At 36.1% G+C, this 16,067-nt stretch overlaps 1 protein-coding gene across 2 annotated transcripts in view; it reads right to left on the bottom strand.

Annotated features, from left to right (window-relative positions):
• Positions 1–8,546: 8,546 nt before the first annotated feature.
• Positions 8,547–16,067, bottom strand: part of LOC124615922 (peptidylprolyl isomerase domain and WD repeat-containing protein 1) — a 111,235-nt gene continuing 103,714 nt past the window's right edge. For both annotated transcript variants that reach the window (XM_047144105.1, XM_047144106.1), the window contains exons 13-15: positions 14,040–14,191; positions 13,021–13,179; positions 8,547–8,823 (exon numbers count right to left, since the gene is read on the bottom strand). In XM_047144105.1, the coding sequence (XP_047000061.1) occupies positions 13,036–13,179; positions 14,040–14,191 (296 nt within the window). In that variant the 3' untranslated portion in view covers positions 8,547–8,823; positions 13,021–13,035. The remainder of the gene's footprint in view (positions 8,824–13,020; positions 13,180–14,039; positions 14,192–16,067) is intronic.

The raw sequence follows: 16,067 nt of genomic DNA, 5'->3' as shown, positions 1-16,067 counted from the left end.
AGACTTCTATGCCTAGAAAACAGCATCAGCGTTCCGCTTTAGGTTATGAGTGCCTTTATATCGACACGTCAAAAAAATTTACACATTCCGACATTTAATTTGTTGCTAAATTTTCATTTCCGTGATACAAATTTTGTACACGTATATTAAAGGTACATTCTTTCACATAATTCGACAAGACAGCAATGTGGAACTTAATTCGCTTAATAGTGCCCTGCTTGTCATATTAACTTGGACCAAAAATTCGTGTCTCTGTCGCTGCAAAAATCTAACTTTATGATTCCACAATCGTTTTATCCAATAAAGTATTAGCAGCGTAACTACTGTGGTATACGTTATGTAAAATTTTGAGCTATAAACATCCAAGAAGTCACCTGTCTATGGCTGTAGGAACAACAGCTTAACATTAAATAGTCATGCAGTCACAAGTCTTTTTAGCACCCTCCCGCAAATTGGCCAACAACAGCAACACAATAAACTGTAGACATGGAAATTATGAAGTGTAATTCTACTGAACTATCTGAATAAATACACACAAGATAATTGTCATTGTTCCTCCAAAATATGTTATAGTGTTCACTGTCATTTAAGCAGTTTTTAAAAGAATAAAGTCACTGATGAATGTGTTTTGTGTGTGTGTGTGTGTGTGTGTGTGTGTGTGTGTGTGTGTGCGCGCTTATTTGTTCTTTCCTTCAGTTGTCAGGACATTACTGATATGTGTCCTTCAGCCTGAAAATTGATAATCAAACATTTAAATTTGATTCAGTATATTGCTAAACATTATTTTCTTATTTCCCTTATCAAGTTGTAAGTACCTGTTAAATTTGTGAGTTACTTCTCATGCATATAGTCAAACTGTTTATATAAGATCAGGCCTAACAGATTTCTTTGAAGCAAACAGCCTCAGAGTGTGTAGGGAAAAATCTGTACAGTGTAAGGAGTCATAAAGACTATCTACAGTACAGGTAGTAGCACCATCAGTTTCAACTTCATTATTTATTGTATTTATATGTAGATCATCTCACCATTTTCTGTCATCTAGTGAAAATATTTTGATTTCAGGTTAAATCTTATTACCTGCACCTCAATACATAGTCCACCTTGCAAAATCACAGCATTTCAATTCACTTAGATATTACTAGTCTTCGACATGTCTGTTGCAAGAGCTGGAGAAATAATTGTAATGGTGATATATATAGTTTATGATTTCTCATCAAGAAACACGTAAAAAACATCTAGAACGAAACTGAAAAATTGGGACATGTCATGATTGCATTTCTTGAAATTCCTTGGTGTGGCTGTAGTCTCTACAGAGTAGATGGTACCAAGGACTAATAAAACAGTAGTCTCTGAACAGTATTATCCACTCACAGAAATGTGATATCATAATCATACCAGAACAATTCTTGTTTTTCCTTATAGGACAAGCAAATAAAAGAAATCAATGTGCAAAACTGAGCCAGTGAAAGCTAACTGATGTGCATGTCTCCAAATCACCTTGTCTGAGGGAAACATTTTTATGTGGGTGTCTTATCAAAAGACAATGACCAATTCATATTTCACTCTTCTGATAAGGATTATTAATTATATTTTTTGTCCAATTGAGATTTTTGAAATTGCATTTTGCTGTGACCATGTACAATGTTCAAGACAAACTATTAAAAACAGAGGCAGTAACCTGTGAAACACAGGTCTTGCATGTAGTAGTTTAAGAATTGTATTTGCAACACAATAATTATGGTTTAACATCCTGCCAAAGACAATATCATTAGAGATGGAATGTCTTGGGCTAGACCAACAAGGAAACTGGCTGCATCATTTTCAAAGGAATTATTGAGGTGTTTGGCACAAGTGATTTATGGAAACTACAGACAACCTGAAGCCAGATAATGATTTTAACCCTACTTCTCACAAATTTGAATCTAGTGAAAATCACAGCACTGCCTCAATCAGTATGACAACACAACCATGATGTTGGCAAAGTCGTGCAGGTGCAAGTAAAAATAACGATTTTTTTTTCTTTTACTCCGCTCTTATATATGACTAATATGATTATGAAGGAAAATGTATAAAGGTAACCAGCAATAAACGAACTACAGTTACATGAACAGCTCATCGAATTGATTCTTCATTCAGAAATGACTGTACTGTCTTTTTTCATGCTCCTCAACGGCTTCATGTTAGTTTATTTGAGCAATGTTCACACTTGAGAATTATGTTAACAGTTGGGAGAAGATTTAGCAACTCACTATACAAATTTTAGAAACAATCGCCTATTAATTTTTATTGAATTTTATGTCTGTGTGTTTTGTAAGATTCAGTGGGGTGTACTGAAGTTAATATATTGTAGTCATATCAACATTCTGGGTAAAAAATCCTATTTTCCCATTTTGGTTTGAAATTTCCAAGTTAATAAAAGGAACACTCACACAAAACCTCCGTTCTCCTGCTGGAGCCCAAATACCTTCGTAGTTAAGATACACGTAGCTGTGTGACGACAGTCGCTATATTGGCTCATTGCATCACTGGATAAAGCTGACAGGTTGTATAGTATTCTTAAATATATCTATTCTGGGTGTGTGTCATAGCAGAGCTGGTGTTCTGAAAGACACTATTAGTCATAGTCCTGCATTAAAAGCCGAGTCCACAGTTACACTACACACACACACACACATTCACACACACAGTAAATGTTTCAAATATCTTGAAACCCATAAATTCTCCAGTACTGTACCCATCCACATAATAAATGAAAATGATGTTAAACCAAGTAGAATAGAATACTGAAAAGTTTTGTGTCTTTATAATCAATTCAGTTAAATGTATACCAAGTACTAACCAAAAAAGACTTGTTAAAGAACCATGTGTAAAAAGCATCATCCATTAAAACGAAAGAGATGATCACATTTTGTTTTCCCTTCGTATTCACACAAAAGAAGCAAATGTCAAGCTGACCAAAGCTCGTAGCAACTTTATCACATCTGGGAAACAACACAGGACTAGAAATGAAAGTAAAAAAAGTGTGTCTGTTGTGACTCAGCTAATTGAATTTTACTGTCACAGCTGCTTCTTTTCTACACCTCAGAAATAGACATTTGCCTACAGCTACTCCCACCTTTCCCTCAATCTCATTTATCTTCTCCTTTCGTGTTTTCTTTTATGATTTTCCCATTTTGTTCTATTTTCATGGATTTTACTTCCTAATTTACAAATGTTCAATTCATTCCTAGTGCCATTGTTTGTAATTATATCCAATCTACTACTTGCTTTCACTATAAGAAATCACACTTAGGTGGCTAAATTCAACTTTATCATTTATTATATTAGAAGCTGTACCAGCTTTACACGCACCTACTGACTTGTCTGTTGCTTGACCTTATGTTCAATATATTACAGGATCTTAACTTACATTCAATAAGTTAAACAGGTTCACAAAGAATTCTCTGCAGAGTAGAATTCGTTAACTTTCTGATAACACCAGTTAACACGTTACAGTTATTAGTAAACACCTAATGGTGCATTAAAATTAATATCATTGGGAGTTGACCAATGTACTCAAACAACATGGACAAATCCAAAGATCTGCAAAGGCTTAGATACATGAACTAATTCACCTGTTATGAAACACACACTTCATATTAATTTTATTTCAAAAGGGTTTACTAGTAACTTATTATGTTAATTGTGCAGATTGCAAAACTAAAGAATATGTGGTAGTGTTACGAAAACCTATGGTGATGTGACACATTGCGAAATATTCTTGGCCTCTTACACAGATGTGAACTATAAAACTAGTAATTTGCTGACTGGTCAGGCACTTTGATGCTTGTAAAAACCAGTATAAGACAGGAAACAAGGTAAATGCCAAATACTTAGTGCCAGAGATAATAAGAGAGTGTTGTGAAAAATACTTGGCCAGGCATCAAAAAGCTTTATTTTAGAGCAAAAATCAATTACTTATTGACATGGTCCCTCTTTATATTAATTCATTCAATCCTTTTTTTTTCATCTACAAAGTATTATTAAAGATAATATATTTTCTTTGTCTTGATGAAAGATAACTTCCCCCCTTTTCCAATCTTGATTTATTATTGTATATTTTTCTTTCACTCTGTGGGTGTAGAATACTTGCACAGTGATTACCAGCCATTGTTTTGCAGTTTGCATGGTAATTAGTAAGAAGAATCACTTTTAAATTCAAGAAAGACCAATATGTCCTTTTCAGCAGATGAAATCAACTTTGCCTCATAGTAGCAATGGCGTCCATGTTCTGATCACTGTTGTATCCCTTATGCTTTTGTTACGAATTCAGCAAATGCAATACCCACCTTGCACATTCAACAAATGCAATACCCACATTTCAAAGAGCTTTCTTGTGCATAATTCTTCATGTAAAATGTACTGTACTCTTTCTTCATATACCCACACTGCCATATATCATATACTTTTCATCATCATTCACCCAGTATCGTACTGGCAGTTTCTTGATGTTTCCATCTATGATTGCAGATTTGGGACATAATTCAAATGTGCCCTGCAGAGAAGTAAAATTATGTCTTTATTAAGCTGTTGTTTCCTTTACTTTTGGAAATGAAGCAAGAGGCTCACTATTATCAGATTTGCATGAAAGTTTAAGATTGGTAAGAAACTGCTCAACAAGAAAAATATTGTGAAGGCATAAGAATATTATGAAAAGGATAGTTGCTACTCACCATACAGCGGAGATGCTGAGTCGCAGATAGGCACAACAAAAAGACTTTGTTGGCTGAAAGCTTATTTTGTGACAGTCTTTTTGTTATGCCTATCTGCGACTCAGCATTTCTGCAATATGGTAAGTAGCAACTATCCTTTTCATAATGTTGTTACATTCCATCCCAGATTTTCCAGTGCGATTGCATAAAAGTTTTTATTGAAAAATATTCATACGTCAGCTACTTTTATAAGCTAAATAAACAGAACTGTTCAGTAGATCAAATCAAGACCTAACATTTTTGTGTAACATCACCTGACATAATGAAATTCAAAGTACAAATATATCAAGGCCATTTCTATAATACATCAACAAATTTTCACATTACCCTCAGAATGTTACTGTGATTTGTATGTAATGAATTACATGTCATCCTTCATGTCTTCCACTGGCAGCTTCTTGTACTAAGAACAGTTTGCTGGAACATTAAACTCTAGACTGATGTAACAACAACTCTGACATCCACGTTCTACAAGCAGCTAGATATTTCACTCTGTTATTACAAACTACGATATCATTTCTACAACATAATAACAGTGCAACATTAATGGTACAGGAAACGTCTACATTTTTCATCATCCTATGCTTTACATGCTTACTCATACCTTTAATTTTTCTCACTTCTTCCCTCTGAACATGTGAGAATAAGTTCTTTAACCTGGAAGTTTAAGTGTCATTTCGCACATCATAATGTCATTCACGTATATATCATCATAATTATGGGTGAGTGCAGCTATTTTATTCCATTTTTAAAGATTGCTTGAAGATAGTCATGCACGGAAATCTCTTTAAAATGGAGAATTATTAGAATGGCAGTAAGACCCGAAGGGCAGCTGTGGCTTTGCAGAGGGGTGGCATTTTGGAAAATCTGATGTGTTTGCCTTGAGCAAGATCATATTGTGCCTTAGAAAGGCAACAGCAATGACACAGTCATTCGCATAATTATTAGCAGCATATTTTTGCTCTTTTCTAGTCACTTTTAAAAATAGCTAAAATTTAAAAATCCAATAACACTGATCTTAAGATTTTCTGGTTAAGAGCAACAGAAAAAAATAGATTTTCTTGTAATGAGCATAATCAAATGGCCTTGCATGGCTTTTTCTGATTCCAAATAACCTATGGACTTTTCCTACAAATAGTTAATACAAGCTCCTTCAACGACAGTACTGTGCTGCTAACACTATCAAACAATTACTGAGAAATATATGCCAAATAAAGCAATATTACGGAGAATTTTAACAGAGAAGTTGCGTCCTACATTACAACTTCACATTTCTGTGAGGCATGACCCACAAAACCTAAACACTCATCCAATCTCTTAAGTGATAAATAGCTTGAGCATTGGCGATAATACCATTCAAACTGCTGGTAGCCCATACTATCTTAAACTCAGACACCCCACTTCACTTACTACAATTTACCATAATTTTTATATATATATAAAAAAAAATAACTGCTGAGTAGGCACCATGTGCAAAAGGAAGACTTCAAGTTTTGCTAAGTTCCTTGTTTAGGTGCTGTCAACCACTCCATGTGGCAATCGTATGGTGAGTTATTACCTTCGGTAGGATTAAAAACAACAACCACCTGTGGGAGCACACGTATAGACTCCTTCCCCCCCCCCCCCCCCCTCCGCCCCCAACACACACACACAGAGGGGCGGAGGGAGGGAGGGGAGGGGGGGGGGGAGAGAGAGAAAGTGGATCAATCATTGTATCCTCCATGTGCTCAGAAGATATTTCTACTCATATAATTAATATGCACAGGCTTTATCATTATTACAGTGATAATCAGTTAGTTGTCGAAACTTCCTGGCAGATTAAAACTTTGTTCAAGACTCAAATTTGGGACATTTGTCTTTCGCAGGCAAGTACTCTACCAACTGTGCTATCCGAACACAATTCACAGCTTTACTTCCACCAGTATCTCATTTCCTACCTTCCACACTTCACATAAGTTCTCCTGAAAAACTTAAGACCATCACTCCTGGAAGAGAGGATATTGCAGAGACATGGCTTGGCCACAGCCTAGGGATACAGAAGTTCCCACAATGAATTTTCACTCTGCAGCAGAGAGTGGTTTGCAGATTAAAACTGTATGTCATACTGGGACTCGAAACTGGGACCTATGCCTTTTGCATTCAAAAGAGGTAGAGCACTTCCTTACAAAAGGCAAATGGCCTTGATACAAGTCCCAATCAGCACATGGTTTTAATCTGCCAGGAAGTTTCATATCAGCACACACTACACTGCACAGTGAAAGTTCATGTGGTAGTTAGTTGTTTCTTGTATAAAAAGGTGTGCTTCAGTTGCCAAATATACTGCAGACATACTGCTCAGATACAGATAAACATTGTTATGCAGCTTCAGGTTACTATTCTCCATCTCACCTTGAACAAGTGTTTACTTAACTTGCTTCTCTTCCTGTTTCTTTTTTTCTGATTGGCTTTCTCAAACCGAATGTTTAATTTTGTTATGCCTATAAATTCTGCCTGTTTCCCTTTTATTTTTCTACATGTTACTTATGCGTGTCTTCCAATTGAAGAGTTTCTAGCTGTAGTCTGAGTCACCATTATTTTGAATGATAGCAAGACTTAATGGTTTATCCCCCCTCTCTGTCACAGCTTCTAATTGGTGCTATGTCTGCCTCTGTCAATGGTCTTTTCATCACATACGCTTCCAGCCATCTTTATTCTCCCTTTCTCATCTTATATACTTAGGAATATTTACGACTTTAATCAGTCTTCATTCAAACCCACAGAGTGGTATTGTTCAAGTGTGGATGAATTTCATTAGTTTTACTACCAATAAAAGAACTGATATGTATTGGATGAATCCTTTTTCGAGCTAGAGTTCATGTACACGTACCTGTACAGCTACAATGTGTTAGCTGAATACACTGTGCTGGGACTGCAGAGATGGTATGTATGGCTGCTTTCACAGGTGGCCCTGCTTATGGTGGACTAAAGCAAGCCCGTGACGAGACTGAAGTATGGTGTGCTGCTGCAATTTCAGCAAGGCATTTTATTTTCCCATGACTAAGAACCAACTATCCACCTGAATGAAAAGCAACTGCCAATCTGTGGCCAATAGCAGAGTTGGTCACCCAGTTGTTGAGCTTAAAACATTTGGTTTCAATGGCTCCTTCACAACCACTGCCATCTGAAGCGTTTCCCATAACACCAGCTTCCCTGAACTACATAGATGGGAGTTTTACTTGGAACATACTGTTTGTTCCCATAATCCTCTTGGCCTGGATCTCTTCTAACCCACTGTCCTACATCCACCTTCTACCCTGTCCCGCGACCCTCACTTAACTCAGCTTGTACCAACTCCATCTTCCCCATAGTCTCTCCTTATCACTGCATGCTGCATGAACTCACCGGTTCTGGCACCTGTGTCACTTAGTTATTCCATACACCTGCTATGATTCAATCCCATCTTCCATCCTGTGCACTTGCTGTGTCTGTCATAGTCACCAGCCATCCTTCTCTACCCCTCTGTCTCTCTTACTCTGTATCTCATTTCTCTCTCTGTCCACTCCATCTGACACAACCTCTCACCCTGGCAAGGTGCAGAACTGCAGTCCCAGCACAGGATATTCAGCGGGCACATAGTAGCTGAACAGGTGTGTATGTTTTCAGTCTTGTTTTGTGTCTGTTGACAACTCAATGGTTCTACTAGTAAGTAAGTTGTTACTTTTACACTTTACACACACTTTGTCACTGTGAACCACTGAAATGACATATTTTACCAACAAAATTAGCTTTCCTTTTTTAATACTTTTTGTATTTCATAGAAATTACAATCATTTGTTCACTGTTGTAACAAATGTATTTCTAGAAAAATATGAAGCACATAATATGGGTTGAATTGTCTATAATCCATCACAAATTAAAACGTAATATAAATTATACAAAGTAATTTTGCTCTGACATGACTTAAGTTGTGATTCCACTCTTCTCTGAAATACAGTTATCACTTTGCTAATAAATTTTTTCTTGTTAAGAGACAGGCCTCAATTGCTTTCTTAGCATTTCATGGAATTTGCCTCCATGCTTTAATCAAAGTAACCTGCAACAAAAATTCAAGTATTTAAAAAAAAATTAAAGGTGAAAAATTTCTCCAAATAACACTGTCTAGATTGCTTGACTGTTAAGCAACATAAACAGTATCCTTACAGACGCTTACCGTGATTGCAAACTCATTTCAGGAACGAATTTCATATATTAGTATGTTCCAATGAATGTCACAGATGAAAGTAACAGTAACACTATTATATCAAAGCTTTTTATAAGATGATGAAACATAAACACAGTGATAACACAAAACTAAAAATGTTACAGATGTAATGACTACCCTAATACAGTGAAAGAGCATCTTGTTTAATAAAACAGGAAAAGTCTGAAGCAAAGCACAAGGGCTGAAACAGAGCAGATAAGATAAACAAGGTACACAAGAATGAACACAGAGCAGCAGGAAAATATGTAAGCTGAGGAGAATTAATAAATACTTAAATCTTGCATAGAGTTATTTCATTCAGCTTGTAGTGGCAGTCATGAACATCACTGGCAAATTTTTTGATTAGTGGGGAGGCGGGGACTGACATCCTTTAATGATGCTAGTCATTATTTTAATTCCTACTGGTTGTAACTGGCAAAAGAATCTGTACAATGATCTAGTACTGTTCCTGCAATGGCCGGTGAAGGCTCAGACAACAAAAAGTGTTAACTGCCTTCAGCATACTGCTGTGCATGATGGGTTAGCCTCGCAAATGGCTGTCAGCTAGTAGGATGGCATCTGGAGAAAAACACTTTTGTGATTCATGTTGGCAGGCTGCTTCACACTCTCAGTCCGCTCTTGTTCCTTTTTTTAAAGATAAGACACTACCTTGGTAGTGCACAAGTTTGTTGGAATTGTATAGGTTTTCCATTCTCATTATTATGCTCTGCCATTGCTGACTTGCTGCATTATCCAAGCTTTATGTGCCTCTCATGTTACATTAGGTGTGTGCTCACCAATGTATGACACTAGCTGCCCGATGAAATAAAATTATATAAGATCTGAATGCGGCACTAACTCAATATCATGTTCACAAAAAGTCGCAGAAATGCTGGTATATAACGGTGTGATTAGATACCCAGAAAAGTTTCATTGGAGAAAGTGTAAATGAAAGTTCATGAATCAATTTCATTCACCAACTGGTAATTTGGAAGTAAATTATTCTGCAATATGATAACTGTGTGGCTCATTGTTGGCCAAATACTGTAATTCCTAATGGGAAGAAAGATTGTGATATCTCTAAGTAAAGTGCAGAACAATGATTGAAGAGGAGCTGGCTAATGACAATACTGATTTGAGAAGGCATTTATTTACTTTTTTAAACCCAAGTACATGCTGAGATGAATGTTTGTGATAACTGAAAACTGTGCATCAGGATGAAATTTAAACATACAGTTCTTACTTGTCGTAAATGTTCATCTTGGTGTATATTCTACAATAAGATAAAACTATTTAGAAGTAGGTGTGGGATATGATAAAGCATCTACAATTAATTCATTTTGAAATGTAGGAAGCAGTAATGTGAAGAAAAAAAGAATGAAGAAAATAAATAAGTTTACAATATAAAGTGAGATTCAAAAGTAAGGACTGACTGTTACAAATTATGATGGTCTACAAGATTAACCTGCATGGCAGTATGCATGCACAAGTCCTCAATGTACAAGTGCTACTGCTTTTTCTTTACTCAACAGCATTGTAAAACAGTTGCAATAAATTAACAATATGGCCAAACAGTAATTATGGTCAGTTATCCAATTTCTAACTGTGACTTGTGCTGCACCCTGAAATGTCCAGATAATGTGGAATATTTCATGCACACTACTCGTTTTCACTACATGTTGTGATAAATCATGGGCATGGTAGTTTTCTTCATATGAAACTTCTCTGATGTCATTTGACATCTAAATGGCCATTCTACACAATATCCCACACATTTTGCACATGCTCATCCACAGCTTGAATCTCTAGTGAAACCACGCTCTTGTGATACACTTACAGACTTGTGTGACCAACAATCACCACCACACACACCACTTCAAAAGTTTTCTAAATATAATTTCTCAAATCTGAGGTAAAACTTGATTGCAGTATAGTGGGAGATTTCCTGATAGCAACAGACACAAATTACAGCAACGAAAAACATTTTTCACTCCTCACAACAGACCTCAAGCTGTTGGTGAATTAAGAACTGCTCAGCAACACCATCAGAATATAGTATCTGCAAGTGCTCAGATATGGTGCTAGAGGTCATGCAATGGAAAAATTAAAAAACATTCTCAGAACTTTCTGACAGACTACATACTGACAAGGTTGTTAAAGCATATGGGAAAGGAAGGAAGGAAGGAAGATTGGGTTTAATGTCCCTTCGACATTGACATCATTAGAGATGGAGCACAAGCTCGGACTGTGTCAAGGATGGGGAAGGAAATTAGCTGTGCCCTTTCAAGAAACCATCGTGGCATTTGCCTGGAGCGATTTAGGGAAATCATGGTAAACCAAAATCTGGATGGCCAGACTCGGGTTTGAACCATCGTTCTACTGAATGTGAGTCCAGTGTGCTAACCACTGCACCACCTTGTTCGGGAAGAACATGTGTTATGTCAGAAAATGGCAAATGAATTCAAATGATTATTTTTTTTTTCTTGCAGTGTGTATGATCTTTTCTCACAAATATCTCACAGGCACATTTTTCATCATTTTTGTAAATATTACTGTTTATTTACTTTTAGCTAAACACATATCAACATAGACAGAACTAGTAGTTCTTAAATTACAATAATTTTGTAATTAACAACTGGATGATTCACATGTTAGACTATGCCATTATTCAAAGTCCACTTATTTTACAGTTAACTCATCATTTTCAGCAGTCAATCTGTTCTGAGCATGCATCTCTTTGACTTACACATAATCATGATTACTAAATGATTGGCAGTTGAGTCCCATAGTGCTCAGAGCCACTAAATGATTGATGTTGTTGTGTGTTTTATAAACAGCTATGAAGCTCTACCCAACTGTTGTGGATAAAATAGCTGCTTATACCAGTACAATACGTGCTCACAGCTTTCTCTCTTCCATAATGATGTATAGATAAGAAGCAGAATGTGGCAATATTTTCACAATGGACACTGGCTGGCTACAGTACTCTTCCCTCTTCACAGCTGTCAATCACAGGGCCACAGAGTACATGAATGGACATGTCTTTCCATTACATCATTTTTTTTAAAAAAAAGATACATAACTAATGCTTTGCAATCCCATTATACTCATCGATGGATCACTGGATATAATTATGCATATATCTAGACAGGTTGCTGGCTCTGTGATCAGGTCATGTGGCAAAACACTCACGGTATATTTAGGGTTTGGTGCAGGCTGCCGTGGCCTCGCTTGTCATTCAGCCAATATTCACAGCTAGCTCTTCGGTGTATCTATTGGCAATGACCCTACATTATGTGGTTTCCTCCTAGAATGTGATTTGGACTTTGTTGTCATATACCAACAGTGTTTGCCTAGCCTTTCTGCTTAATGTGGGACTGTATTTGATCACTGTTCAACTGAGTGATGTGTTTTTGGCGAATGAACTGATAGTATATGGATGCACTGAGAGCATGGTTTGTATCCAAATGTTTCCTAGTCAGATCTACAAACTGTGTTCTGCAACATGGATGTGTGAGTTATTCAACAAATTTCAGAGAACTGAGCTGACCATGAAATAGCCACAAGCAGAAGTCTTTTGTTTTGTGTAACTCCAGAATAGTCAGGAACCATTACTTTCTATGATTTAATTGAAAATAATTGTACTTAATAAAATCTGTGTTGTTGAAAAAGCAGACTGAAAACAGGGTCTGCTGTTTTCTCACATCTTCCTCTGAAGTACCAGAATTACCCATTCGGAGCTGGTAACTCCACATCCACTAGTCAGCTTTACTGCAGCCAAATGACAACCACCTAAGTTTCTTCCGCCTGCCTCTGACTTTCTCGTCACCTTCTATAGTAGTACTGGAGATATCTGGAGGGAGTGCATTTACTCACAAATAAAACCAGCTCTACTGTAGTAGGAAACATAACTTTTGATTTCAAAAGCAAAGCATCCATTATATAAATAAAGATAAAATGAAAAAAAAACACACACTAGAGCAAAAGTTTTCATTTATTAACAAATTACAAATAAGGTTTCATTCTTGAGACTATAAGCTAAGAACTTACCTCAAATAATTCAATTTACTTCAGTGTTATGCTGATAATTTGAACATCATCATATGGCTTATCAGTCATGGGGTTGGTTTTGACAGTACTGATGTTCTGAACCACTTCCATACCTTTCACTACACGTCCAAATATTGTATGTTTATTATCCAACCAAGGCTGTATAAATAAATAAGTAAATAACATAACATCCTGGACTTTCCATTATTTCATAAATAAAGTAAATAATTTTAGTCATATGGTATTAAGGAATATTAATTCAAGAAAGTATTTCCCTCATCCATAGATTTTAAGAAATAGAGGAAATTCAGGCTGAACATTACCCATGAAGGTTGTACTAGTGTCACCAGAGTAATACAGAACAATTGTACTTAACGTAATTTGACAACTGGAGAAATGGGCAGTCAGTGGCTGTTAATAATATACATACTAAGATATTATGGGATGACTGAGATTTTGAAACATTACATAAAGACTGTAAAATCTTTGTTAAACTAACTTTTTATCTATCTTTCTTACCTATGGTCACTCAGGTGTTTAGACACACAACCAAACAAAACAAAAAAAAATGTCTGTTTAATCTGTGTATAAAATTAATCTTGAGTAAAATAAATAGACAAGTTTTACAATTATAAACTACAAATACAGGTAGATGATCAATTATAAAAACTGGATAATCCAGGAGTACACGCTAATAGTACCCTTTTAATTTTGGGAGGACAGAAAATCTTAAAAGGTTTCTAACTTTCATTTCATCATCAGCTAAAATAGATGCCAAATTATAGGTTTACACCGTGTCATAATATATAGTCACTTAAAATAAGACATACCAAAATTTAATATGATGCATGTGCTGCATACTGTTAGGCCATATTCTCTCTAAAATATAACTTTCAGAAATAATTCTAGTTTACATTATTTTCCATGTACATAAGACATTATGAGAGCTAAAAATAAACTTTTAAAATACATTTACTTGTAATATGCTGACGGTCTTTAAACATAATGTAAGCACTTACAGTTGGAATCACAGTTATAAAGAATTGGCTTCCATTTGTATTTGGCCCCGCATTTGCCATGCTTAAAGTGTACGGTCGATCATGTCTTAAAGTAGGGTGAAATTCATCTTCAAATTCACCACCCCATATGCTTTCCCCTCCAGTTCCAGTACCTAAAACAGATATTTGGTTCCAGAGTTGCAATAACAGGTAACTGGTCATGACAATACACTGTAAACAAGTCATACAATAACACAATCAATCGCCGGCCGAAGTGGCCGCGCGGTTCTGGCGCTGCAGTCTGGAACCGCGAGACCGCTACGGTCGCAGGTTCGAATCCTGCCTCAGGCATAGATGTGTGTGATGTCCTTAGGTTAGTTAGGTTTAACTAGTTCTAAGTTCTAGGGGACTAACGACCTCAGCAGTTGAGTCCCATAGTGCTCAGAGCCATTTGAACCATTTTTTTTTTAACACAATCAATCAATGGCATGAGTAAAGGTAACTACTCATGACATAATACAGACACTGAGCAGTATACTGGGAATCAAACAAGAATTGAAACAATACAAATCACCTTACGAAGGTTTCCAGAGTACATAATGTGAACCACGTCCCTCCCACCCCCTGCCCATGCCACCAAAATAAAGGAAAATAATCTTTTTTTCTCTGGCATGGGTGTCCAAAGAAATATATCAAAGAGGAAGCAGTTGCTAAGATTGCCACTTTTGGTATATCAAATAAAGTGAGTTTGAAAATGTGTTGTGTCCCAAGAGCTAAATTTGACAGGAAGTACACAAAACTTTATTTTATCACAAATGTTTGATAGTCATACATCCAACATCTTTCGAAGATAGATTTCTGTGATACCTAAAGATAAACATATTTCATTTGTATATTCTCAGTACAACTTTTCATATTATTAATGTGAGTATGAATGTCACCTTTTTGATTTAAGGATCTAAAATTAGTCTCATATGATGAAATCCAACAAGTTAGGAAATATAACTAGAAAATATTCACAACAGACATTTTGATTCATATAACAATATTGGTTAGGTTCACAATAAAAATTAAAAATCTAAAATATGAAAGAAATGAAGTAGTCCAGCTGGGAATCAATAAGACTACAGGGAAGAAAAAAAAGTGAATTACAATTGCCAACTATTACACTTTCTGTGTTTAAAAAACCTCATATCTGATCATCTTGATGAATTTATTGTGTTATTTTCAAGCCTTCCATTTTTAAGTTTTGACTAGCACAAAATAATAGTTGAACAAAATGTGATTTTAAAGCTACATTTTTTGCACTGTTTGGGCGAAATGTTACCCTGAACCAGCAATCAATGAGGTGAATGTGATAAATTTTATAAAACATCTCTCAAATTGTCCAATAGAATTGAATCTTTAAACAGCCTAGGACAGAACCAAAATAGTCGCCGTTGCACCAGTTTGACACAATACTGTGCAAAACCTTAAGAACAGAGTTAGAGGTTAAACAAAAATAAAGTTTTATAAAACTATTTTTGTTGTATGGGACTAACACTTGGGTTTTCCTGAAGAGGTGGTGATGGTGGTTGGTGGGATGTTTGAGGGGGACTAAACAGCGAAGGTCATCAGTCTCCTGATGAGGAATAAGAGTAAAATACAGGCAGGAAAAAGAATTAGAGAATAAAATGCTGAAGGGATAAAAAATGAATTGAGAAATAAGGTGGACAGGGCATGTGACTAGAATGCCACAAAAAAGAATGATGAAACAACAGTGGAGATAAGTCTGAGAGGCAGAGGAAATCCTGGTAGGCCCAAAAACAGATGGGATCAACAAAACCTTTGAAGACAGAACTTACTGCTAGCCTAATCCCTGAAAGTGAAGACTGTGCGGACACATCAACTGGCCTGTTGAACTTGTAAGTTTATGACTGCATGTTGCACCCTTTGTGAAGGTCTCAACTCCTGAAGAGTATATCATTCAAATCTTGAAATGTCACATATTTTTTCCTCTCTTCTAGCAGTGAAAATAGTACTTTTCTTTGTGACTGGTGCATCTGGATC

Source organism: Schistocerca americana, chromosome 5, assembly GCF_021461395.2.
Source record: "Schistocerca americana isolate TAMUIC-IGC-003095 chromosome 5, iqSchAmer2.1, whole genome shotgun sequence".
Taxonomy (NCBI): domain Eukaryota; kingdom Metazoa; phylum Arthropoda; class Insecta; order Orthoptera; family Acrididae; genus Schistocerca; species Schistocerca americana.
Note: the sequence above shows the minus strand (reverse complement) of the source record. Positions and strands in the feature narration are given on the sequence as shown.